The 26,851-nt window shown below is 44.3% G+C and overlaps 1 protein-coding gene across 1 annotated transcript in view; it reads left to right on the plus strand.

Annotated features, from left to right (window-relative positions):
• Positions 1-26,851, plus strand: part of Sec8 (exocyst complex component secretory 8) — a 112,630-nt gene that overhangs the window by 24,120 nt on the left and 61,659 nt on the right. Inside the window, exons 11-17 of the mRNA XM_077645457.1 lie at positions 6,631-6,702; positions 8,948-9,091; positions 16,894-16,980; positions 23,640-23,709; positions 23,809-23,872; positions 24,127-24,227; positions 24,373-24,446. Coding sequence (XP_077501583.1) covers positions 6,631-6,702; positions 8,948-9,091; positions 16,894-16,980; positions 23,640-23,709; positions 23,809-23,872; positions 24,127-24,227; positions 24,373-24,446 — 612 coding nt within the window. The remainder of the gene's footprint in view (positions 1-6,630; positions 6,703-8,947; positions 9,092-16,893; positions 16,981-23,639; positions 23,710-23,808; positions 23,873-24,126; positions 24,228-24,372; positions 24,447-26,851) is intronic.

Below are 26,851 nucleotides of genomic sequence, written 5' to 3' on the forward strand. Positions count from 1 at the left end.
CGTATTCTGGAGTGCATGCTTGCGGCAACAGACATGAGTAGGTCGAAGTACGGCGCCCATATGTATACCTGCAGGTGTCTGTGGCCGCACTACCTGTGGTGCGCATGCGCCGCAGCCGCCACGGCGACGTGTATCAATAGAGAGATTTTGCATAGCGCAATCCACTTGTCCGCGCAATGCACAGCTTGTCCAGTGGCTCATTACCTGCAGCCGTGAGGACAAGGACCATGTTCTGTGGGAGGTGCTGGAGAAACAGCTCCCTTAGCAACTTGTCATGAGGGGCTGCAGTGGCTGCAAGCAGCTGGTGCATATGGTGGAGGAGCTGTGAAGGTTGGCTGTCAGAGCTCTTTAGCAGTCAGGAGCTACCAAAGCCTGCTGCACTTAGACGTCGACTTGTGGGTAGTGGTAGCCGCTTTCAATGTGTCGTGAACGGGTGGACCGTATCTGGCGTGGTTATGATATCCGCTAATTCCTTGGCGACGTCTGAGGAGTCGGGGAAGAGCTTGGTCTCCTGGCTGGTGACGTGTCGGATATGGAAGTATGCCTTGTCTTGCAGGAGCCATGCACTGGGTCTGTTCAGCTTAAATGGCGGCAGGTTGACATGCTGGAATGCTGCCAACAAATTGCCTAGTGCACATTGCAGCCGGTAGGAAGGGTGGCGAGAGTTTGCGGGATCCATGGCAGAGTTGGTGTAGTTGCTTGTTTGATTCCGTGTCGCCATATCTGTCGGAGCTATGGCGAGGAAGAACCAGCCCTGACAGTTTTGGGTTTTGAACTGATTTTATTGTAGCACAGGCGCTGCGAGGTCTGGCGCAAACTTCTTCGTTAATGGGCGGTGCACGCGGAGCGAGTTGTGGCCTGTGGCAAGAGCGCGACGCAAGAGGTGCTACAAGCATATCGACTGCTTAGCTTCCTAGTTGAGCACACTGTTAGGCACAGAGTTAAACTTTATTACTGGGGCATTTGCTGCAGTATAACATGCAGATTGCTCAATGCTTTTGGCAAGAGAAGAAAGTCTGCATCCAGAAGTGCTAGAGCTGCATCTCTATGCCTAGAAGTAGGCAAGGAAAAGGAAGGCTAGATTAGCAAATAAGTGAAACCTGAAGCTCTTGGTTGGTGACTTGGTGAGGTACATAGGCTGAAGCGAGCAACTAGAAAGGTGATCTGCAGTTGTGAATTCATGGGTAAGGCATTACTCTTATGATCTGCAGTGACGTGGAACTAGTGCGGCATTTTCTTTTGCTAGGGGTCTTGGAAGCCACAACCAGAGTTGAGATTATTTATTCAGATTGCAGTGCACTGGGTACTCGAGTTATCCGACAAGATTTGCATGGTAAATTTTGAGACCGCCGAAAATCTCCGAATTAACTAGGATTTTGAAGAGAGTCAAGCCCACTTATAACGGCCGCAGTTATCACTAACGCTCACTTATTACAAACGAGAGTTGGGCTACCATCACAGTATATATTGGAGCACTGGACTGCATCTTGGATACAACGAGCGACCCTGACAGCTGAATTCAGCTAGAGCGAACAGGAAGGCGCCGTAAATTCAACCCCGTAGTTGAAAAATGCACACTTCCCTCTAGCGTGGAGACCGAAAAGGATTTCCTTGCTTTTCATGACACCCCCGCCTCCCCTACCAAAAGGTGGGGGCCCTAGAAAAGCAATAAAAATTTGGCATTGAAACCACTGACCAAGTGCGACCAATGGCCCGCAGTGTCAGCCGGTGCATACACCTATGCCCTTTGGACTAAACTGGATGCAGAAGTGGGGTGCGCACGAAATAGGGACAATGTTGAAAACTGCATCCGGTCGGTGATTAACTAATGGCAGCTATCTGAGAACTTTGACTGCCAGTCACATGGTATGCCTTGCTGGCCCAGCCGATCAATAAATGTGTGTTCTCCAATTGATTCGCCAACTTCTATGCTGCTGCCGGGTGGAAGCAGCACACACACAATGGGCAGTGCATTTGATACGTTCTGCGTGCAAGTGTGTTGCACTAGCTTCGTCTCTGCATCTGCACAACCTTGATGAGAGTCGTGTGGAGGCTGACCTACCACCAAGTGCAATTAATGCTCATATCATAATTAGTAACACTGTGTTCCTAAAGTAGATCATTGGCAAAAGTGATTTCGGAGCGAAGCTTATGATCACTCTGGACACCTTGGAAAAAGCTGTTTAGGGCCTGCATGAAGAAGCAGACGTGCATAATGGACCTTTTCATGAAATAAATACTACTTTTGCCTGTCCTTGCATTTTTCGCTGTTATAGGGGAAGTCCAGTTACTATGAACCTCTGATACAACAAACATGATTCTTGTCACAATCAGTTTTGTTATAAGTGGGCTCAACTGAAATTTTAAAAGCCGTTAATCATAATTACTGTGCTGTAGAGAAGTATGATGTAGTAATTGTACTGTTATTAACAAAATGTTAGAGTGATAACTGACACAGTTAATATTTATAAATGAAATTAGGAACAGTCGCAGCAAATAACATGCACAAGATGAAACATTTGCTGTTATACTAAGCTTATTCAAGATTTGAGATGCAGGATGTCCCAGCTAACTTTAGCCAGGGTTTAAAAATATGCCGAGGCACCCTTAAGACTATGCGGCCAAATGCATGCTGCTAGCTATTGTATGAAGCATGTCACACTATTTTTTATATTGTGCTTAATTGTGTAATTAGTCGATATTAACCAGTTTCGCAAGCAACGGAGACAGGCGAAAAAGGTCCATGAGAAAGTTTTAGAACGGTCCGGAAAACTTCCGTTGCAACAGTTTTTAACTCCCCATCTATTACGTATCACCTTTTTTTTTTTTTTTTGCTGACTGCAAATGCCCATGAAATACAAAAAATACCACGTGACATGCCCACTTGCGCGCCGCAATTGCAGTGCTCTCAGACGTTCTGGATAGGAACTAACAAATCTTTTAGCCCGCTGTGTTGCCCCTTAAAAGGCGACAGGGCAGTGACGCTGCAACTGGCTGTGCGAGTTACGCCAGCGGTATGCTTCCCTCGCGGCGTTTGATGATGGCGACAAGCAAACGCAGTCCTTATCGCTTGCCCTCTCATAATCGCACAGCCAGTGCTTGTGTCACAGCCCTGTCACCTTTTAAGCAGCAGCACGCCCGGCTAAATGAGCTGTTTGTTTGTTGGGCGGAACGTTTGAGAGCACTGCAGTCGTGGCGCGCAAGCGGGCATGTTACGTGGTATTTTTTATACTTCGTGGGCATCTGCAGAGTACGAAAAAAAGCCGATCCATAATAGATGTAATGTTAGACACTGTTCAGTGGGACATTTCATGGACCGTTCTACAACTTCGTCATTGGACTTTTTTTTCCTATCTTTGTTGCTTGCGAAGTTGGTTAATTCATCCCGACTAATTATGCAGTCAGGTCCAATGCAAAAATATTGAGTTGCTCCATACAATAGCCAGTAACATGCATTGGGTCGCCTCGTCTTAGAGTGCCACGGCTTATTTTTAAACCTTGGTTAAAGTTAGCTGGGACACCCTGTATATATATATATAAAATGTGTGCTGTGCCTATGGCTGACTTGAGTTGATCACGCCCCTAGGAAAATTTATTCTGTTCTTCATAGGACATATACCAGATGTCCCAGCTAAATGTAGCCAAGGTTTTGAAAAAGACAGGAGTGTCCTACACAAATGAAACCAACCCAGCACTGTGGAGAGTTGTGCGGCGTAATTAGGGGTTGGACATTTTGGTTTGAACCGAGAAAAAAAAATGATAAAAGTATGCTGAATTCAGTTTTCTAAATTCGGTTTCAACCGAAAAAGCGCAGTATTCTTGGCATGCAAGACATAGATAGCCGGCTGTTGAATGCGAGTTGCACTCAGTCAGAGCTGAAATTAAGTAAGCAGGAAGCCAGGGGCATGATGCGACGATTGTGTTGGTGGATAAGCAGTGCAGTTGTGCGATTTTAGATATTGTTCTGCTAACCTACACGCCTCTGCAGACCTGGAAGCACCACCTGCGAGCTAAGCACTGTTTTTTTCACTGTTGTCAGTCGCCACCTGCTTAAAGCTGTTAGTTGGTTAAGTATGTTAATCAGCTGCATGCAGGACACCTGATACAAAAGCCTACACGGGCATCACGAAAATGTATGTTAGGGCTACCACAACAGTTGGGTAGTAGTTCCGTCGCTGCCATCAAGAGGCAGACCACTTATAAGAACAGCTCCAAGTACTTACATTTTCATGCTAATTACTGATAAATAAATTGTTCATGATGACACAAACACCGACATAGACTTCGGTTGACTGTTGACCTCACAGGATTGCTGCATTAAGAGAGAAGTCGGTATTTCATTTGTCGAAAACAATGTTCGTCGAAAAAACCGAAACTTGGATCCAAAAAGTCCAACCCATAGGCGTAATCTACATTTCCTTTTTTGACCTGCAGTTTTAGTTAATTATGTAGGACTGAATAGCTAACTTTTTAAATATTGGCTTCAGGAAAAAAGCGTCAACATGGAAGCTGTTGATCACCTTGAAAAACAAGCCGTGCCAACAGTCAATGAAAACTTTTGCATGACAAAACTATGCATGAATTTCACCTGTAGAGTGTAATGTGTGCATGGCACATTGCGTGCTTTGGGGATGTCTGACATTAGTAGCGCTGAGTGTGACCATGTATTTGGAGTGTAACATGTTGCTGGCTCAGTTGGTGACATTGTGATGGAGGAAATTTTAATTCTTTGCTAGTCTGTTTGTCATGAAGTTTCTCAAAATTATCTAGAAGGGAAAGAGGCACCACCATCTATGCAAGAGCTGCCGTGGTGGCTCAGTGGTTACGGTGCTCTGCTGCTAACACGAAAGACTACGGGTTCAATCTCAGCTGCAATGATCGCATCTCGATGGAGCCGAAATGCTAGAGGCCGTGTACTGTGCGATGTCAATGCATTTTAAAGAACCCCAGGTGATCTAAGTTATTTGGAGCTCTCCACTACAGCATCCCTCATAGCCTGAGTCTCCTTGGGACATTAAACTCAATGAAACCAAATCATCTATGCGAGTTTTCTAAGGCCATTCTATCCACTGCAGGAATGCTAGGAAAATTTGGTTTTATGTTTAATTTGGCTAATGTTGTACCAAAAATGCCGATTCTGCCACAGAATCGGTAGCTGCACCACAAGGCTCCTCTCTGTGAACAAATTAAATTATTTTAATTGTGCATCTTCTAGTTCAATAAATTTAATGCAAGCAATGAATTTTCTCTTGAGGTAAATTTTAGAAACTCTATGCTATTTGTGGGGTGGTAATTTCTAACTGCTACATCCAACAAATCTTGAAAAGAATGCACACTTGTTCAAAACGAACATAGAGCATGAAATGGCCTGTTATTTTCTGAAAGGTTCATTGGGAATGACATTTTACTTTAGCAGGATGAGGTGGTATTATAAGGAAATATGTTTCAAGGGATAATATAATTTTCAATATCTGCACTACTTTTTTGATCATTTCGTAGCTACAGTATTGCTTTCTTATCCAAAGTGCGCAACATGTGGACAAATAGGACACCAAGGTCAGTCATGGCTCCATGCTGATGCCTTACTAGCTACAGCTTAAAAGGACCTATGGTTTAAATACTTTCTTGGTTAATTAAATTTTTACAAGAAGCTAGATTTTGGCTTGAGTGAAACAAGAGCTACTGGTGTGTGTTTTTGTGCAGCTTGTGCTAAAAATTTATGCTCACATTGGACCAGGGATCACTGTGACCAAATTTCTCATCTATGAATTTGTACTCCGCAGGGCTTACCTGAAAGCTTTAAGTAGGGGTGGATCTATGGGCGACTTATTGTTGGCAGAGGGTTGTTGGCTGGCGCTATTTATTCTTGGACTTCTTTCACAGAAAATAATAGGGCCGATGCGGTTTTAGTATACAAAATTTTATGCTTGCAAGGGAGCCAGGGGGATCAACCCGTGGCTTTCAGAATAATACTGTTGTCTTCTTGAAGCCTGTGTGCACGCTATCTGTCCAATAACGTGAATAGTACAATTACATAAGAGAATGGTATATGACATTACTCAGAATCCTACCATAAATTTTCCAAAAGAAGTTTCTTGCTTTTCACCAAATAATCACCAGATTCCCTCTGAAGTTACCTTTTTGCAAGCAAGTCAGGCACATATGTGTGGTGGCTTTATTATGACAAGTGTGTGGCGGAATTGGCAGAAATAATAAGCTTGTGAAAACTACCTGGTTAAAACATTGCAAATTGCATGGTTTTTTAAATTTATTAGCCTAATACTTCTCTTTTGTGTTCTGTTTTTATCATAGTGAGTGATTGTCATTTAGCTTGTGAGTCTAGGACCATGGCTGTTGCATTTGGATGCAGGTTAAATGCTGAATGTCCATGTACTTGATTTTGATGCATGTTCAGTGGTGGAGATCATTCCAGGTGCCTCCACTATAATGTGCATTGTGTACCTTGGTGTTGCTTTGGCTTGTAAAAACCCGTTAGTTCTTCCTATATTAATGATTAGAGCAAAATGCTTCAGCATAGCGGTGGTGCTTTGAAGTGTTGTTTTTCTTGCAAATTGTACTTTTGTTTTTAAGGAAAAGGAGTGGAGTAATAAGTGTGCATTTGATTTCCAGGAAATTCAAGGGCTTGAAAATGGTGTACCAATGTATACTCTATCTGACGTATGGGCAAGAATACAGGCTGTGGTAAGTTTCATGCTTTCTTTACATTAACAGCCTTTTGCATTCTTTTTTGTGCGTGAGCATCTAGTGCAAAATAGTTGAAACTTTTTTTAGATGCAGGCATTTTTATGTAGCTTGTTTCCGTCAAAAGCCTGTGGCTCATGGTCCACAAGTTGGCTGAAACTGCAAAGGCTCACTTGTGTTTACGGAGTGCCATTTTGCATAAGTAGAATGGTTTGTTTATACTAATGCCACAAAATTTTATTATTTATTCTTGATTCAAACTCTTGTGCAGCCATGCATTAGATTCTGTCTGACAAGTCATAAATTTATTTCCACAGTTGTTGACCAGCCCATGAACTAACTAAAGCATCCATAATATTCATGTATCAGTCTGGTCACCCAAGGCAGCCACAGTCAACATGCATGCTTTATGTCAAACTCGGCTGATTCACACTTTTGGTTAACCTTGGCAAGTTTCAAATGTTTAGCTGATCTGTTTTGGTCTTGTACTCTGCAAACCTTGCAAGTTACTGCTTTGCCCTGCCTCTAGTTACCAGCATGATTGTGATTAGCAGGCTTGTTTAGAAGCTATGCCACAGTTAATACACGTGCGTGAAGTCAAAGTTCCTTGACAGGCTTAGGGGCAGACAGGTAGAAAGAGAAGCAAAATAAAAGTGTAGTTTCTTGGAAATGTGCTATGTGATGTTGTTGGGCATTTAAGAGCTCAAGGCAGGATTCCTGTAGCACAAGTGAGAAGAACGAGCTGCGCTTAAGGGGAGATGTTGCTTTCACCTTTCTTTATTTGTTGGTGTATTTACGTGAAATTTTTTTAGCCTTTTTTTAGAAATAATTTGATGACCACTGTTACAAAATTTCACTGTCATGATTCCAGAAAATTAATTGCTTAATGTAAATTTTTCTCACTTGATTGCTGTCTTCTCCACTTCAGTATGTTTAATAAACCACGCTTTTGGTATTCTAGGCCTCGTTTAATATGACATGGTCTTGGTCGTTCAAGCCGGACTACATTGGGGCGGTCTGAGTAACATTGAACCTGAAATTGATTTTTCAGGCTCCAGCAATTCGTACTTGCCTAATATTTCGGACTCAGTGGTGTCAAAAAGCTCGGTTATTCAGGCTAAAATAGGTGCCAGCGATACTGCAGAGATTTTTTTTTTTTGACCCAACATAAACATGAGCTAGGTGTCGTAGTCAACAGGCTTTTTGCTGTTGTGACAGGTCACATCTTGGATTGGAGTACATATTTATACCTCATTGTTGCCACTTGACTTACTGGTATGTTCTTCATTGCCATTAAGGCTTTCTACAAAAAGCGTGTGATCGCGTTGAACATGGGACAGCAGCAGCATGCAGATGGGGGGACGTGGGGGTGCGGATGCAGTTGGAGGCGCTCGCTTCTGCCCATCGGTTGCCTCACTCGTTCTTCACAACCACACTGCCCCCCCAAAAAAAGACTGTTTACTCGCTTCACGTGGCGCTTTCGTGGCATGACCCGTGGCTGCATCACGTAGTCTGGTATTGGCATCTGTGGATGTTGTTGACATGAAGAGGTGCAGACATTACGAAAGCGTGACTGGCTCACAGTCTAGTCTATTATCGCTTGCAAACAGATCGTAGGAAACAGCGGATTTTCCGATTTTTAAGGCCAGCTTTCCCCAGCAAGATGATTTTTTTGCAGTTAATGGGTTTTTAGACTGTTAATTACTCAGCCCATTTTTCGGGTCCTGCCAGATCTGAAAAATCAGTCGCCCGATGATCTGTCAAGTTTAATGCAGCGGTCTCAATTTTGTCGATACAGTATTTCGATTTGGTAGAGCCTCATTAGTTTACAAACTCCATAGTAGTTCCTCATTGTGTAGTCTGGACGTGAGGGTCCGAAGCTAAATTAAAGTCAAACTTTTCTTTCATACACTGAATAAGAGAGTCCTGTTTCCTCTTGAAATCACCCAAAGTCACACACAACTGAGAAACCGTGAAAGCTGCTTACTGTGCTGTTTGTCTTGTGTGCAGTCGTTTTTCACTGTGCATACTAGGAGATGAATATTGGATTGTGAGCGTAACAAGAGGCAGTTCGTAAGTCCAACTATTCAAGATATATTACTGGACTTCAGGAGAACCAGTACTCTAATATCACTGTACACGAGCTATATAATCCCCTTTATGAAAGCAGTATACAGCTGTAGTTGGGTAGGTCCTTGCAACTGTAGGAGTTTACATTGCTAGTTCACTTGTCATCTTTTCCTAGATGGAGTACGTTGTGGGAAAGTACCTGGACATTCACAATACTGGGTCCGTGCAACAAGTTCCACCTCCTGTGTTCACGGAAATGACTGCAACAAATGAGATTGCTTCCTACTTCACTAGAAGAAGAAATGTTAAGCAGAAGAAGGTGGGAGTTTACATATCACTGTTGCCTGTATACATGTTGATCCTCATTTTAACTAAGTCAAAGGGGCTGTGGTGTTTCTTTGTTGTAGCCTTCGCTTTGTTATAGCCGTAGGTGACCTTTGCTGCAACTGTCGCATGCTAATGAGCCTGCCTACCCCTCTGCAGGCTGAGGTCAGTATAGGTGGCATTTAGTCAGCGGCTGATATATGCTTACACAGTTGTAGCGTACTTAAAACGGGTGCTTGTGCCGTCACTGCCATGCACCCACTTTTCTTGCAGTCTGTATCAGGTTCAGCATCTCGAAGACAGACAGACAGAAAGGGAGGAAAAAACTTCTAACCTAACCTAACCTTACCTAGCCCTAACCTAACCTTACGCTGTTGTTGCCCTTTTTTGTGTGTCCAAAATTCACAGTCTAGAAGACAGGGCTAAAATTCTAGAGACAGCTTATCCCTCCAAGGAAGTGCATTTGACACTGCTGATTGTGGGTGCACCTACTGAATATGTCAGCCTTGCAGATATGCACGAGTTTCTTCTGTGCCTAGAAAGTGGAACTTGGAGGAATAATGCTCCAGAGAAGATCTGTCCTCAATATTGAGCCTCTTCTTCATTTTGCTGAAGCTGGTAGGGGCCACTGTGAAAGTGGGTGCACGGAGGTGATCTTTTCGAAGTACCTGGTTTGGTTCACTTCCCTGCATGACGCACAAGCATGCTAACACAGCTTCACCGCGTGACAGTACTGTCTTGTGGTGGAGCATAGGCATCTCGGTGCTCAAGCACATTATTGCTTTGGTCAAAGCTTTTGACCAGTGGAAATCGCCTTGTGCTGCTGTCACTCATCTTGAACTTATGAAACCAGCAGAAGGTCAAGAACAGGAAACATACTGCCAGATACCACACATTATGACCACGCCACGGAAACTGAATGTCAGTGGCGCATTTGCAGCGGCCAGTGTGCAATGAAGAGGATTGGTAAATGGGGGAAGTACAACGTAAGGTATCGCATGACATCATTCAGGGGGCCATGTATCAGATTATTGGCGAAGGTTGGGCATGTCGGCGTCTAAAATGTTGTCGCACCGAAGCTGGTAAATTATCCGGAGATAATTGCAGGTCATGATTGAGGCGGGAAAAGTGTTGCTTGGTGCTGGACTGAATGATTTATAGTACACGGTAATTTCAGTTTACCTCAGCGGATGGCTACAGAACTGTTGCATACCATTACAAATCTTTACGCTCTGTATGAAATGGCCAGTGGGGTTCTTTTTGGGGTTCATTATGTCTTTTTGTAGGAATATTTTACTTCATGAAAATGATATGTAGTCTTCTATGGGAGCTTCTGAGGGGACTAGCTATTTCCTTGTTATATCCATTATTTCTTCATAAACTGTTTCATTATAGCAAGGCTTGACTGTATATTGATGAAAGCTGATGCAAAAGCTGTATTTACACGTTTATTAGAAACTTTAGGGGTTACAACTTCAATATGGAGAACAATTTTTGTGACAGCTTACTACAGTGCTTCTGACATTTTATACTTGCACTGATTCACTCTTTAAGCCATGCTTCCCAGATTACCTGTAAAGTGGACGGATTTTTATGGCAGTTCATGGTTGTATGGTTGGGCAGCGATGTTTGCTGCATGGAAAGCATGCCTTCCAGCGTGAAACTTCCCACTGCTCTGGTCACATCAAAAATTGAAACTGTGTGGGTAGCTGAGGCTTTTTGCCATTGTCACTACATATTTACAAGTTATGCAACCTGGTGTAGTGATGTCACTTCTGCTAACTCAGCCTCCAAGTTTCCAGCAGGTAGTATTGTGCTTGCTTCTTCAGCTTTGTGCAGTTTAGTTAGTAGCTATCTTTCCTTTTTTCTTCTCAGTTGTGAGTGCACCATCTCGAAAGCCAGAAATTTCAGGGAACGTGGTGATTCTGGAAAAGTCTGGAAATTTCCACTTCAGTTGCTCTGTCAGAGAAAACAACCTTCTGCTTTTTTGTTGAGGTAGATGTCGTGTTGGGAGCAAATCAGATGTTACATAATCATGCATGAGGGATACACATCATGTTTAAGTCCTATGTACACAATCACTTTGCCGGGAAAAAAGTAACACATTGAAACATGTGGACTTCTCTCTGTGTGCTCACTGGCAGCATAGCTGTACCTTACTGCCATCTAGCTGAGATGCAATGTTACTTGCACATTTTGAACAATTCAGCATGGTTTACAAGATTGCATTAATGGCACTAAGTTTTTGATGTCCACACACATGTTACTGCATATGAATTGCTGCAGATTGATTACCTGGTTTGCCAATCCAGACAAAGGTGTGGGAAAGTTGGTTTAATACCATTTGGATTATTGTAATCGACGTTTTTGCGGAGTCTTCTCGTTTTTGTTACAAATTTTTTTATTAAGTAATTTTTTTCAAAGAATTGGTAATAAATGTTTGCTTGTAAATAATACCATTAGAAAGTACATTCCTTCTTCTACAAATTGATACTTAACATTTTAATATCAAACATTTGGTGTAGCAGCAAAAAAAATGTTTACTAGACCACCCGAAAACTGCTTATTTTCCTGCGGACAGGAAAGTGTTAATGACAAATCACCCTCGACTACAGTATGCAGCAAGCATTTCTTGGCGAGTGACTACGTAAGTGATTCTAAAATAAGAAAACTGGTTCCTGGTGTGGTTCGAACCGTATTTGAAGGGTATCCTTCTTACCTAGCACTGAGTGCAAAGAAAGCACGCAGGACCCTAAAGGTCAGAGACACTGCTCCTTCCAGGAAGCCAGCAAAACGAAAGGCAGAGCCGGAAGATTGCGAGCATGCATTGTTAGTCGCCGGAAGGTGAAACCAAGCAGATGGCTGCTATATGCATGCAAACAACAAACAACGATGCACAGCGATCTAGCTGATACCTTTTAATGACAGCGAGGCTTCGTTCACAGGTAGCGTACTACCGCTCCTAGGTCTCAAAAGTACAGCAGCAACTAGAAGCAGAAAGGAAGGTGGTATCCACATATCACGACGCTGAAAAGGGGGAGAAAAAGGCTTTCTTCCTGCTTCACCAAATCGACGGATATTAGAAGAAATTCCAGTCTTATCCTGAAGAAGTAATCAGACAGTGCATCATATGGCGATTTCTTCCGCCGAAAGGTTATGATCATGTCCTTACTACTCTGCTGACACTGCCACATAAGTGCACACTGCAGCGCTACGTTGGTCCCAGTTCAATTTTTCTGGAACGTGTATCGCCATGAAAGAAAGGCTAATTCAGGAGGCTTCCCTTCTCAGCCACAAACAGCACATGGCTTCATTAATAATCGATGAAGCAGGAACAAAGCCAAAGTGCATATATGATCGGAAGTCCGAGGTGGCTTCTGGGATCAGAGACAAGCCAGGAAACGGTGCGCCACGTACCAAGTACGAAACGCTTGCCAACCGAGTGCTATGTTTCGTGCTCCACGGAGTGGTCAGCTCGTACAAGATACCATGTTCATATTACTTTACAAAGCAACTCAGCGGGAGAGACTCGTATGCGTGGACGAAGGACGTCATCTCTGCAGCTGAGGAATGCAGCTTTGTAGTCATTCGTATCGTTACGGATAACTACTCAGCCAACAGAACGATGTTCAAGCACATGGGGAACGGTTCGTTGTCAACTATAGTGAAGCATCCTCAGGACGATGAAAGAGTAATTTTTTTGAGCTTCGATTCTTGCCATGTTTTCAATAATGTCCGAAGCCAATTTTTTGAACGGCAGCTCACAGACGGCACTGGCGTCATCAGTGGTGCATTTGTGCAGAAACTGTATGAGCACCAGAAGCAAATAACGGTAAAGTTGGCCAGAAATCTAACACGAAAGCACGTTTATCCGTCGAACCTTGAGAAAATAAACATGCTACGCGCCGTGCAGGTGTTTTCGCCCCAAGTCACCGCGGCTCTGGAGCACCTCCAGCAGAACTCGTGAGTCAGTTCCATTCTCTTTGCTTTCAAGGACGCAACATCTACGATTAAGTTCATGAAAGTGATGAAGAAATGGCTCGACATTCATGACACAACATACAAGGGAAGTGACTGCAAAATGCCCATCTCCAAGGAAGACGATGGCCGACTACTGTGGCTGCAAACTGAGTTTTGCAGCTACGTGAAGAATATTCAAGACTGTTCCATCGCCACTAGTGTTGGGAACTTCACAGAGGAAACATACAGTGCCCTACTTTTAACCACGAAATCCACAGTGGAGGTAACTCAATTTCTACTGAGAAGAGGCGTCAACTACGTTCTTACTAGAAAGTTCAACAGTGATCCTATCGAGGCATTGTTCGGAAAATTGCGCTTTATGTGTGGAGGTAACGACGCGCTGGACGCAAGAGCTGTTACAGCAGCTCTGGATCACATTGTAAAGAAAAAAGCACTGCCATCGAAAGAAGCCACTAATCAAGGTGAAGACGCTGAAGAAGCGGCCGCCTCTGTTCCCCAAGATTTAGTTGAAGAATTGAAAGCTCTGCGAGCACATCTTCCATCTCCGCCTGCGTCTGTTGCTTATTCAGGCTTGGTGTACAGAGGCGGCTATATTGCCAAACTTATCAGTGATCTTGGGTGTGACGCTTGCGTTATGCTTGTGACGACGAACAAGACTAGCAGCCCCCTTTACAAACTTCTGCGTGCCCAGTAGAATGGTGAACTTCACTATCCAAAGCTAGAATTTCTAGCTGTTGGAAATTATTTCGACGTTTTTTGAAAAGGCGTTCAAGGATCTTCCACGATCGAATATTCTTGAAACCTTGCAACTAATCGTTGAGCCACATCTTGAAGATTCTCCCCTTCTATGCTGCCCGGAAGGTGTTGACAGGAGCCACGCCAAACACTTAGCAAATCTGATCTCTGAAAAGTTTCTCCGAATTTTTCTTGTCAATTACACAAAGAAATTGACAGACCAAAACAACAAGCCATCTGGGTTTATCCACAAACCAACGCGAAAGCATTTCAGGCTCTAAACGGAATTAGTTGGAACTGTCAGTCGCACGACAATGTTGTATAATTCATTACAAGCAGTTCTTGTTATTGGTGTAAGTTCTTTTAAGTATGTGAAACGTTGCTTCAAAGAGCAAATGATCTGTCTGATCTATTGTGTTTCGTGCAGTGCGAACAGATTGAACAGATGCATTTGAACGCATTGGAGCAACAAACACTATTATTGTCACAATGCATTTTGAAGTACCGACAGAGACTGTGCCGGCCTTTGAGATAAAAATAAATGTTTCCTAACCCTGGTTATTACTGATATACCTTGCTTCACTTTTACTCGAGCCAGTCCCAAATGATCCATCCGAATTATGCGCCATCATTGCATGCCAACTTCAATGTTTTGAGATCCATCTACTACTTCCCTGCTTTGCATGCCTATAGCGATGGCTGCATAAGACACGGTTGCCAAGTTCTTGTTCAACACTTGGAGCAGCCGTTCAGTAACATGTGCAAGGTGTCAGAACCAGTGCGCGCCGAGGCTTCCTCCAGCAAACATTTCAGCAGCTCCCCTAGAGCGGAGAGGGTTGGCTCGCAGCACCCCCGGAGAGATGAGGCGGTAGGTCGCAACTGCCCCTCTTGCGCAGGCCGTAAGAGAGAGCGCGCGCTCCCCTCGAGACTGGCCATGGCTGTACTGTGCAGCATCTGCCACATCAATTGGTGTTACGCATTGGTGAAAACATTTCATTGGCTTCCGTAAAGAAGCTAAGGAAGGTCTTGAAATGTTGGAGAATTCAAAAGTGGCGATATGGTGCGTGCACGTATGTGTGTGCTTATTTTCTACTTCTTAGTTTGCTTGTTTGAACGTGAACTGTATTTGCCTTGTTTGCCATCAGCAGGATCTTGCAGTGGTGCAGAATGTGAGCTACTTTTTCTTCTAATAAACCTTGACTAGGTGCTGCTGAGGTATATGGCCATTTACTCGGAGGCACGATGAATGGCTTCAATTTTGCCTAGACATAATTTCAGCATTTTTTGTAAAAAGACTGGCAGTTCACGAAAAATTTGTCTTGTAAGCGATTCATTTTGTGAAGCGTGTAGAATTTGAATATTCAAGTGCCATTGGTCCTTTGGCATCAGGTTCAATTCATTAAAAGATGCTCTTTGGAAACACTTTGGAGGCTACCGCATTATGGCATCATGATGTCACTAACTTTTCATCCTAGCCTAAGACTGGATCAATAAGAAGAATATAAAACTGGGTGAATTGATGATAAATGTTCAAGCAGTGCAAAAAGGCAGAGGCATATGCAACACAAGTGCTGTTCATCAACTTGCTTTTTATTCACAGAAGAAAAAAATATTAAGGCTTTAGATAGTAATTGAAATACAAAAAAAAACTCCTGCATTTTCAAAAAGAAGGAATTTTCATTTCCTTTTTCAGGCCTCCGAACACGCATACAGACCCAACCCCAACATATGTGGTCAAAAGAGGTGTGGGCACGTGTGTTGCAAATCCTTCTGCAAGCTTCCAAGAAAACAAGATTATAAATTTTTAAATAATTTCTGAGGTTTGAGAACGTAGCAGCCGACTGGGTCTGTATGAGTGTTTGAAAAAGGAAATGAAAATGTCTTCTCTCTGCATGCGCAGATGTGATATTCATGATATTTTTGTTTACTATCTAAAGCCTGTATATTTCTTTTTTCTGTGAATAAGTCAGTTGACAGTCAGCGCTTGTTCTTGCCTATGTTTTTTTGAGCTGCATGAACATCAATGGACTCCTGGGTTGATGGTGATCTGTAGGGCAGTGTTTATACCTTCTTTTGGTGCTTTCCAAAATAGTTTATTTAATGTTGCCTTCAAGGTTTTCAAAACTTGCGTACAGTTCAATAAGTTGTGCTCAGTGCACGAGCTTCATTGCACTGGCTCACCACCAGCAGAAATGATGGTGGTTATCAACCATTTCATACTAGTCATTTTGCAGAAGTTGATGTTCACTTATTATTTCAAAATTTAGCATGGAATGAAATTTGGAAGCAGTCAGCTTGTCCAAAACAGTTATTTATGGTATAATTCTTAAATATGAACTTTACTTGAAGAAACATGTCAAAATCCAAAACCTAGATAATCTTACTGGTGGGAGTAAGTGTATGTATGCAGTGCTTTTCAGTGGTAAGCTTAACGCACTGGGTGCTATGGGAATAGACTTCTATTTGGTAATACTATCAATATGCTCCTATCAGAGCTATTGGCAATCACTTCTTTGCAACTACCATTCAATATGAAGTAGCACAGCCTTTTGAACTAGTTGGTAGGGGTGCATCTTAAAGGAAATGGCACAAACAAACAAGAGGAGAGTCACAGATCAACTTTTGTCCTGTGATTCTTTTCTTGTGGTCTATTTGTTTGCACTCTTTCCTGTCAGATTTCTTGTTTACTGGCCACTGGTTTCAGCTCTACCATGATCTTAAAGTTCCCAAAGAGAGTTTAGTTTTAATTGTAAAGTTATTCCTGTTTTTTTGCTACGTTAGGTTTTGATGTCCTGCTTAGCTTGGTTGGGTATCCTATTCTGTTTATGGGTCTAGGCAGAATGAGGATGAATTATTTTTTTTTTTTTTGTCCTGTGGCCACACTCCAAAAGAACTCTCATTACATAGGTAATGTATGATGATAAGCCCTTAAGTTGTCATGCTGCTGTGAAGGCCATTTTTTGTTAAATTTTCATATTGTTCATGTCAGTCTGGTGTCATGTTTCAAAAGCCTTGAAAGAATGGCGCTGTGTGAGGTACATATTAGCATTTGCCTTTCTTTTTTTTTTTGTTGCATTTCAGTTCGCACTCTTTCGGTTTGATTGCTCTTCACATGCCATCAGCATGAATACATACCTGAAAGAGAAGAAGGAGGAGATGAAGGACAAGGTATGGCCCATGCATTTTTCAGTATTACTGATAAAGTATATTTTATGATGTGATTATAGTTGCCACATTTGTAGGCATTGTGTTTTATATAGCTAAAGAATGTGTTGTGCTTTCACAAGGGGTGCTTTCACTCTTCAAGGCAATTATAGCAGTGGGCTTTGTGTGAGCGTGGTGTCGTCTTCCATGTTGTCAGTGTTATTTAAGATATGGCATTGCTTCCGTATTCTAGTAAAAGTTCTACCATAGGTTTTCCTCTTGTTTCTGATTACTGTCACCTAGTTAGGCTGCTATGTGACATTTCACTCCAGCGCCACTTTAAAGTTTGCTGTTTCTGTGACCTTGGTTCAGAGGATTTCTGCAGATGATGCTGAATTTTGGCCTCACAAACATTCCTTGCATGTTAATAACCGCTCACGTCCTCACTAACAAAATTTTGATGCTTGTATTAGGTGTTCTCATGTGCCTTATGAAGGGACTTGTTGAAGGTGTTGCTTCCACAAGAGCTGCACGCAGCTGCTGCACGTGTCTTCTTTCACTTCTTCACGTTATCGCACACGGCGCTCACATGCCACTGCAGGAGACTAAGTCGTCCCAGCTAACACTCTTCCGACGAGGGGAAGGGGGGTCAGACAGATGTTGTCCTAGGAAGGGCAGGAAAGAAAGGTGGCAGGACAGCTGATGATCGTCCGTGTATACGAGCTTGAGACAGTCGAAGGAAACAGCGTTGTTGCAACCGTTTAAGCGTAGCCTAAAAGTTTTGTCACCACGTGCCACGACAAGATGGGGCCAGTGAACGGTGTGCACAGTCCATGCACAAGAAAACGTAGGTGCTGTCTCTTCAATGCGTGGTAGACAAACGGCGGCGCACACTGGTGAGTGCGTGTCGCGAGAGATGTGGGGGGAAGTCGGAGTTGCGACACAGGAGACTGGTCAAACGTTCAACTTACAGTACGCCAACGGAAGGAAGGCACACGAAATCAGCTGGTAAACTCAATGATGGGCCATAGAGAAGTTAAGAAGAGGCACATCTGATGTCCTCATTGATGGTCTTATGAAAACCTAAAAAGACGACTGGTAAGGAAGTTATACAGTGCTCCGGAAGGTTGTATGCCATGAGCGATGCCTTCAATTGACGGTGTAACCTCTCGAGCAAAGCGTTTGCTTGCGGGTGGTAAGCTGTAGTTTTGAGGGGGGTGATACTGGGGAGGTTTGTTAAACTGGTGGAAAGTAAAGCTCCACCAGTTAGAGGTCTGACCAGGTCTGTGTGAATAGCAGAAAAATGAGAGTCCAGAGGCTGGAAGGTGCCCAGAGGGGTCTTAGTGTGACGACAAATCATGCACTGCTGACAGGCAAGGCTCGTCCGAGTCCAGTTGCAAACTTTGGCGTGCATGCCAGGGCAGACAAAACACTCTGTAACGAGACGCTGAGACGGGGGGATGCCGGTATGGGAAAGGCGGTGAAGGTCGTTGAAGAGCAAGTGTCGTAAGAGCACAGAAATGTAAGGCCTTGTGCACCCAGTGACTGGACTCACATCGCAAACAATATGGACCCCAGGATCGGTGAAATGTTACTGTGTGGAGGTGTAAGGATGATGAAGGTGACGAGCAGAGTGCTTGAATGTCTTCATCCTGTTGTTGATACTGGAGCAGGTCTTGCAGAGTAAAGGAATGGGCTTGGAAGACAGGTATGCATGCATGGCTGAGGGTGTTGGCAAGGATGTTATGGGTCCTTGATGTGCCGTTTTTGTTATAAAATTCCGTGATGAAAACTAAATGTCGAATTTCTCTTGGGAGTCGACGGTCTTGGATGAAGTGAAAGCGCTTGTGAGTAGTTTGTATGTGGTCCTGAAAAATCATGAAAAATCGGCCTTCCAAAAGAAACGGAATTGTTTCACTGCAAGATACGCTGCAAGCAACTCATCGCCGAAGGCACTGTACCACTGTTCTGAAGATGAAAGCTGCTTCGAGAAGAAACTGAGCTCGCACCATTAGCCGTTAATGAATTGCTGCTAGGCGCCCCCAACAGCAGAACCTGAAGCATCTACCATGATGTTCGTAGGTGCATCGTGCGCTGGGTGAACCAGGAGGGTGGCAGAGGTGAGACGCTCTTTGATGACAATCAAAGCAGCAGTGGCATCATCAGTCCAGGTGATAGTAGGTGTGTTGGTGGACCGAAGTGAACGTTTGAAGGGTTGCACGATTGCAGCACATCCAAGAATAAAATAGCTGTAGTAGTTGAGGAGTCCAAAGAAATGCCAGAGCTGGCATAATGAGTCCGGCCATGTGAACTTCGCGATAGCCTTGACATTGTTAGGGAAGCTGTTAGATATTGTGGGTGTCTGTGAGATGGCTGAGGAATTTCAAGGAGGAGACACAAAACACACTTGGCGATGTTAAGAATGAGTCCATGGTTGGCAAAATGTTCGAAAACGAGGCAGAGATGACAGATGTACTCAGCTGGAGGGCTAGCAATGCGGACATCGTCTACTTAAGTGAACACAAAGGGGAAGCAATGAGGACATCATCTACATAAGTGGACACGAAAGGGAAGCAATGAGGACATCGTCTACGGAAGTGAACACTAGTGGGAAGCAATAGAGACATCGTCTATGTAAGTGAACACAAAGGGGAAACAACGAGGACATCATCTACATAAGTTAACACGAAAGGGAAGCAATGAGGACATCGTCTATGTAAGTGAACACGAGTGGGAAGCAATAGAGACATCGTCTATTTAAGTGAACACGAAGGGGAAGCAATGAGGACATAGTCTACGTAAGTGAACATGAACAGGTAGCCGGAAAGAGTAATGTCAATGAAATGCTGGTAGCTTTATGCTTTGTTTTGAAGGCTGAGAGGCATGCGCGCGCAGCCGAAAAGGACAAACAGTGTAATGATGGCCATCTTCTGGAAGTCTTCAGATGCAACGGAATCTGGTACTCCTTTTAAAGGTCAAATTTCGAAAATATGATGCAGCCACATTCGCTGCAGGTAATGTCCCGGATGTTTGGCAGGGGGTTACGACCAGGATGAGTGGCAAGGTTCAGGGCATGGTAGTCACTGCAGGGTCTCCAGTTGCCTGTTTTCTTAGGGACTACGTGCAGAGGCGTTGACTGTAGGATGGGCGGGCGATGCCAGTCTCGACCATATGCTCGAACTCCTGATGGATGATGGTTTTCAGGAACAAGGCGGAGCTTTTCAGGAGCGAGGCAATGAGCTGTGGCATGCGTTTGTTGACCACCGGTAACAATTCGGTGCACAACATTGTGCTTGACAGTCGTTGTCCAGTCAGGGGTGGCAGTCAAGGACGGAAACTCGTGGAGCAGGTTTCCATAAGGCAAAGGAATGAAGTGGCGTATGATGAAGGCGAAGAGTTAGAATAGGGAGGGCTGACCAGTAACATGGGGCCCGGTGGTCGAATCACGGAGCTTCTTGTGCGCCATGTCAGCCAAGATGGCATGGCTTACCGCTGCCACCAAGCAAATCTAACGAAATGACTGGCGCAAACCGAGGTTCAAAAGGAGCGTGCATTTCCTGTAGATAATGATCCACGAACTATTCATGTCTTGGAGATGACACAGCGGCGGAACAGTACGGTCGACAGATTTGTTTGGTAGTACACTTACCTTGGCACATTTGGCAATCAGAAACCGGAATCTGCTGGTAGTGGCGGTAACATAGAAGAGGCAACCTTGATTTTCTAGGCGACCGCTCATCACCATTAGTGATTCCTTGGCACATTTCTCTGCCAACTATAGGGGCATATGCAAAGCTCTGCAGCAGCTCCAAAACACCAGTGATATCTACAGAGTGGCATGCTGTGACGCTGCTTGATGTGATGGGCGATGGGCGTGGTGAGGGGGAACGGGAGCCGCTATAGCGGGGACAATAAATGTGGTGTGGAAAACTGCAGTACACTGACAACGAGTTCATGGAAATGTCACATGTCTTGCCACATTTCGGCAAGTTTTTGATGGGATGATGCTGAAACTGGCGTCGGCGGATTGTCTAGGGCTGGGGACTGAGCAAATGGCATGTTGCATGGGCCCTGATGGAGTGCGGTGACATCCATGATCTTGGAGGCGTGATCAGCCAAGGTGGCAAGTGGCATGTTGGTGGCCGTCACCAGCAACATCTGCACCAAAAGGTGGAAGTCGCTCAGGAAGATCTCCCTAAAAAGCTGGGTGTCAAAGGTAGCTGCGTGGTGTCCAAGCAGCACTTCCTTGTGGCAAAGAAGTTTTCATGGGAGCTGGTTTCTGAGTTCTGCTGCAAAAAGGAGCTGCTACAGCCGCTTGCATTCAGATGGCAAGGTGCGCTGTAGAACAGCTGCCCTTGCCACGATGTTGCGATGTTGGCAGAGTTTCACTGCAGACAGAATTTGTATCCTACTATAGTAATGTTTGTGACATCATCGCTGCATCGCGCAAAGCGTTGTCCCTGGCCACAGACTGAGCTTCGATTTTGGTTTGCTGTTTTTGCTGTTTAGAATAGTTCCACTCGGTATTTTGACAAAATAATTTGTTGTGGCTGAGGGAGCTAGGCGATTCTGGCTACTCAATATGTGGCAACAGCTGTGCAGCCGTGCCTGCGCTGCATCATGTTTTGCGCTATCCAGTCCTTAATCCTACTCCTCTCTGCCTTTCCTGTCGCAATGGCTTGCACTCCACTGCGTCTCACTTATGCGTGCTGCGCTAGTTGCCTCGACTTCTGCTCATAGCTCACTGGCCTGGTGGCTGAGCCGTCTGAAAGAGTAGCAAAAAAAAAATCCCACTGTACAGTCGAGCCTTCTTATAACAAACCTGGCGGTCACGCAGAGTGCGTTAGTTGTATCCGAGGTTCGGAGTAAGTGGACTTTCCATATTACAGCCATAAATAGAGAGTCAGGGAGAAGGGGCATTTAGTTCTCCTTATGCGCTTTTGCTTCTTTAGTGTAGACTGTCACAGAACATTCCAAACTCGCCAGCGAGGTAATGTGCTTCTCGTTGACTGTCACAGAACATTCCAAACTCGCCAGCGAGGTAATGTGCTTCTCGTTGAGACACCTGCTGCTAACAAGCTGCTTTAGGGATTCGATATAACAATTGCGGTTGAAGCATTCATGGCAGCTGGTAGTAGGTCGGTTACCTCATCATCATCTTCATGATATTCTTGGCAGTCGTGGAGTGCTTACATTTTGCATGCTGTGATGACTCTGCGATGTTGGCGTCATCACCTGCGCAAAGTTATCCCAAATGGCTTCATATCCTGTCGGCTTTGCATGAATGACACGTTGCCACATTCGCAAGTACATCTGAACTCGTTCGTGCTCCACCGTGTCCTTTGTCGTTCCTAGAACCATAAATCTATGCCCCACTGAAGCAGTTCGTGATGACTTCGTATTCAGTTCCATCCAAGCGGTCGTAATAACTTCTACGGCGGTGAACAGGAAGCTCCTTACCGGGATGTCGGCATCGGGTCTCTCAGGTGTTCTCAGCATAAGCTGTGATGCGCTGCTGATGGGACGCCTAGAGTGCTTGAATGATGCCCATGCCGAGTGGCTGGTCTTTCGTGTTGCATTCAGTGGCAGAAGAGCTCAGTCATTGCAGTCAGAGAGGGTGGCACATGGTTCTCCACACACTTGTTGAGCAAAAGCAGGAACCTCCCTTTGAATTTTTTGTTTGTTTGTTCTTTCTCCATGCAGTGCTTGAAATGAACGATCCACTCAGTGAACAGTCGCGCGTCATTCATTAGGCCGACACTGGTTTGATCCCGGCTGCGGCGGTCGAATTTTGATGGAGGCGAAATTCCAGAGGCCCGTGTACTGTGCGGTGTCAGTGCACGTTAAAGAACCCCAGGTGGTCGAAATTTCCGGAGCCCTTCACTACGGCGTCCCTCGTAGCCTGAGTCGCTTTGGGACGTTAAACCCCTATAAACCATAAACCAGTCGCACGTCATTCCTATCCCCCTTTAAACCACCGCCTAGTGGCACACTCGTCGAATGAGCATAAGTCGCTTGCCATTTAGGCATCTCTGTTGTGCCTGTAGTGTACGAAAGCGTAGCTCCCAAAGCACCTCAGCTTGCTGGACTTGCTGATGACAAACTGCAGCCGCCGGTCGCTGCGTTCATGCTTGAGCATGTACTCGTTTACAGAAGGACGTGCAGTAGCGCAAAGCTTGCTGCGCTCAATACCAACGCAAGTGTAGCCTTCCAAACCATACATTTTGACCTGGTAAACAGTTCTTTCCAAAGAATGTGGGGGTTAATATCTCGGCGAATTGGACACGCTCTTTGGTCACTGCCACCGCAGGAAGCACAAGTTTTTCGATTGCGGGGCGGAGTTTGTGGCACCTCCGTTCGCTATAACGGAGTTGTGCGGCCAAGCTGGTTGGTTGTAGCTGAGATGCAGGGCCATTTCCCTAATACATATTTTGACGGTAGAACCACCCTCGTTTGTAATAAGCGAGCGTTCGTTATAACTGCGGCCATTATAAGTGTTCTCGACTGTATTGTACCTTGATACGCGATATAACGCAAGGAGCATTCAGGCACAAATGATATGAGGAAAAAACTTACTGTGTTTGTGTGAATATGATAGCATTAGAAGTGCTTATTTTGTCATGCATTTTTCTTTTACGTATCCATAAGATGATGGTATATGCTTGGCTCATCTTCTCCTCTAGTGTGATTATGTTGAAGTTGGAGACTCTCACCAGCAATTGGTTTGTGTGCCCACTTCCAAGAACATCACATGTAGGTTTCACAAAACTTTATCTTTCATTGTTCTTGCATTTTGCTGTTTACTGCAGCTCTAATAACCGGTTACTTGCTGCTGCCTTTACAATTTTCCAGATATTTTCAAGCCCCTGATGAGTTTTATCGCTGACATAGAAACAGCTTTGAAACTAGAGGATGGGTAAGTTTTCATGATGGATAATATGGTCTCAAACAAATGTTTCTCACTGCATGGAATTAATTGAGGTCTGTTGTAAAGAACCTCCTTAAGGTAGAGCTTGGGAATGGTTTCATTAACATTTGCGCAACTTGTACCCACCTAGTTGGTGAAGCAATGCGAAGTGGAGTTCTTTTACTGGCAGAATTTGTGTTGTTTGTTTGTAATTTCATTCACGGCAGCATTTAAAGAAACTTTCCTGTTACCTTTTCTTTTAGAAACCACTGCCACTTGTATGAGTATCTTGTCGAATGTGTAAAGATCTTCCTGGGTCATGTGAATAATGATATGGACAACACCATAGATAATGCAACAAAAAGTAAGTTTTTTTTTTGTCCAGTTTACATCTAAACCTGTTTATAAGCACTGGTGTTCATATGTTAGTGGGCTTGCATTTTTGGTCTTCTCTTTGTAATGGCTAGTGTCTAGTGCACAAGAATTATTAGATCTTTTCTTTTATCCAGGTCTGGAAACGTGGAAGGTGACTTCTGATCCAGAAATCCTGAAATCCCATGGAGTTTCGAGGCCATTATTGCAGGTAACGTTAACATTGGCAAGTAGAAGCTGAGTAATTAGTCAACAAAAATGAATGGCCCCATTTCCCTTTCAGTTTAATCCTTTTTGTCTCTTTTGTTTTTTAGCTTGTTATTATTCAGCAAATAATTGGTGTTTAACTATAGCCTTGTCATGGTGGCCGAGGCTTTATTCTGCAAAATAAGAGATTGCAGGGTTCTTTCTTGGCTGCTTAGATGGCTGAATCTGGCTAGAAAATGTGTATATTAATTTTTTTTTTTTGAGATATTTTGCCAAATAACTACCATTGTTGTCCTGCCTTACATTCTTCAGGCAAGGTGCTTGTAAACACTTAGGCAGTTTGCTTTGGCATTTGTAGCTCCTTTTTTCGAGCCCACATGTTGCATGGTACCAAGCTTCAAGGAGACCGTTCTCAAAAATTGATGCTTGTGGGGTCAGGCAGGCTTAGCTTGACAGTGGCCAGGCACTCGTCTTCCACTTTGAACTTAATGCTTAAAAACGTTTCCTACAAAGGTAATGGTCAGTCAGACATGCATCTGGTGTGCATTGTGGAATTTATTTCAGATGGTCTATTCTGCTGCCCAAATGACTAAAATTTATATTAATGTAAACATGTCAACAAGTGCTGCAGCCCTCAAACATAGCTGAGTTATGTTAGCGACCAAATTAACTGAAGCAGAATCATATACCTTATTTACTCGTGTAAATTGCGCACTCCTAATTTATTACCTAGGTTTATAAGAAAGAAAGTTTTACTCACATATGTTACACTCCGTGCTGCGCCAGACCGGCAGCATGCACACAGATGCGCTCTAGGCAAGCTTGGGAAGATCGGCACGGCCATGTCACCGTGTGTGGCAGCGAAAGGTGTGAGTTGCGAGGGGATGCCGCCACGCCACTCTAAGGAAGATGTCGCTGCCGAGCCAAAGCAAAGTCATGCCTGATGTGTGCAAGGGGCAAACACGACCGGCTTTTTTGGCTGAAAGTGTGAAACTAGGGCACCAGAACCAGCGTGCCTTGATTGCCCTGATAACGACCGCCCCCCTTCCCACAAGTAGAAATGAGTCAGGACCAGCTAAATAGCCATGAAGGACGTAACAACGATATAATAGAAAGAAATGATGGCAGCAACCGCATCTTTCTCTTAGGAATTCAAGGATCATAACAGGCAATATGCCATATATCATCACATATAATTCGGCCTTTTTTTTTGGAAAAAACGGCCATTCGAGACATGCATACGCGGTGTTGACCTATAGCGGGGTCTAACATAGTTTCACCCGAATCGTAGGAAGTATGCGTCCTGTGCAAGTGCGCATTCTCGGCAGGATACATAGAGCTTCATGTTTGTTAGTAAATTGGTTCTGGCAAAAAAATTTGAACGGCATGCCATTTACCCGACTCACTCGCGCTGGCAGTCACTTTCCCGGATGAACAGTTGCAATAGCAAACTTGTAGCGTGCGCTGGAATCCAAAACTACCAAATCATTTGCTGTTCAGACTGCTGTGTCAGCTGTGGGCTGCACGCGAGAGTGCCGTTTTATCGCCTTTTATCTCCGTTTGCCTCTTACTACTGGTGTCGTCGTGCTCATTGCTTTGAGCTACGCATGCGCCGTCATGCCGTCCTGAGGCAGACTACATAATGTGGGGCAGGTTTGTGGGGGCCTTATGCATCTACTTATATTTGGAGTACGTGTATGCTTTTTTTTGGCCAGCGAGGGTTGCGGGTTAGGGGGTTGATGTATAGGTGGCAGTATACAATATATATTGCGCGTTAAGCCTTATGACCTTTGTAGAGCTTTTATGACATGTCTGCGAAATCTCTATGTAATTTTCGCACCCCCTTTTTGAAGCCTTTACTCTCTTTTTGAAAAAAAAAAAGAGTAAATATGGTATTTCTTCTACATGAGTTGCTTCTCGTTTTCCTCCTGAAAGGCAAATGCCACCAGAAAAACTCAGTCTCATTTTAGCTTTCTAGTACTTATGAAGGACTGAAGTGTGCAGGTTTAGCTTGATAGATGGACATAGTCATTTTAGAGAGCTGCTCTTAAGTGCCTGTTTCTTGGTTCGGCATTAGCCTCATAACTGGTAGAGAAAGCGAGGAGCACAGCGGAGGATGAAAGTATGGCGGTAGCGAAGAGAGCAAAGAAAGAGCAGAGGGTAAATATTGATGAGAGCACAAGGAGGAAAATGAACCAGGATAATGAGAAGGATACAGTGAGAGTAGGCGAGAGGGCTGCATCGGAGTAGGAGCGTACTGCGAGAGAGGTACTCCACCTGCGGTGGCAGCTGCCGCGAAATGCACTGCCCGAAAGAGCAGCTGAATGGTGGCATGCTGCTGTGTGGGCTGCCGAAGCCGAGACCCACAGCTGTCTCCATTCAACATTGTGTGTTTCGTGTGCAGTCACC

This window comes from Amblyomma americanum, chromosome 1 (assembly GCF_052857255.1).
Source record: "Amblyomma americanum isolate KBUSLIRL-KWMA chromosome 1, ASM5285725v1, whole genome shotgun sequence".
In the NCBI taxonomy this organism is placed as follows: Eukaryota; Metazoa; Arthropoda; class Arachnida; order Ixodida; family Ixodidae; genus Amblyomma; species Amblyomma americanum.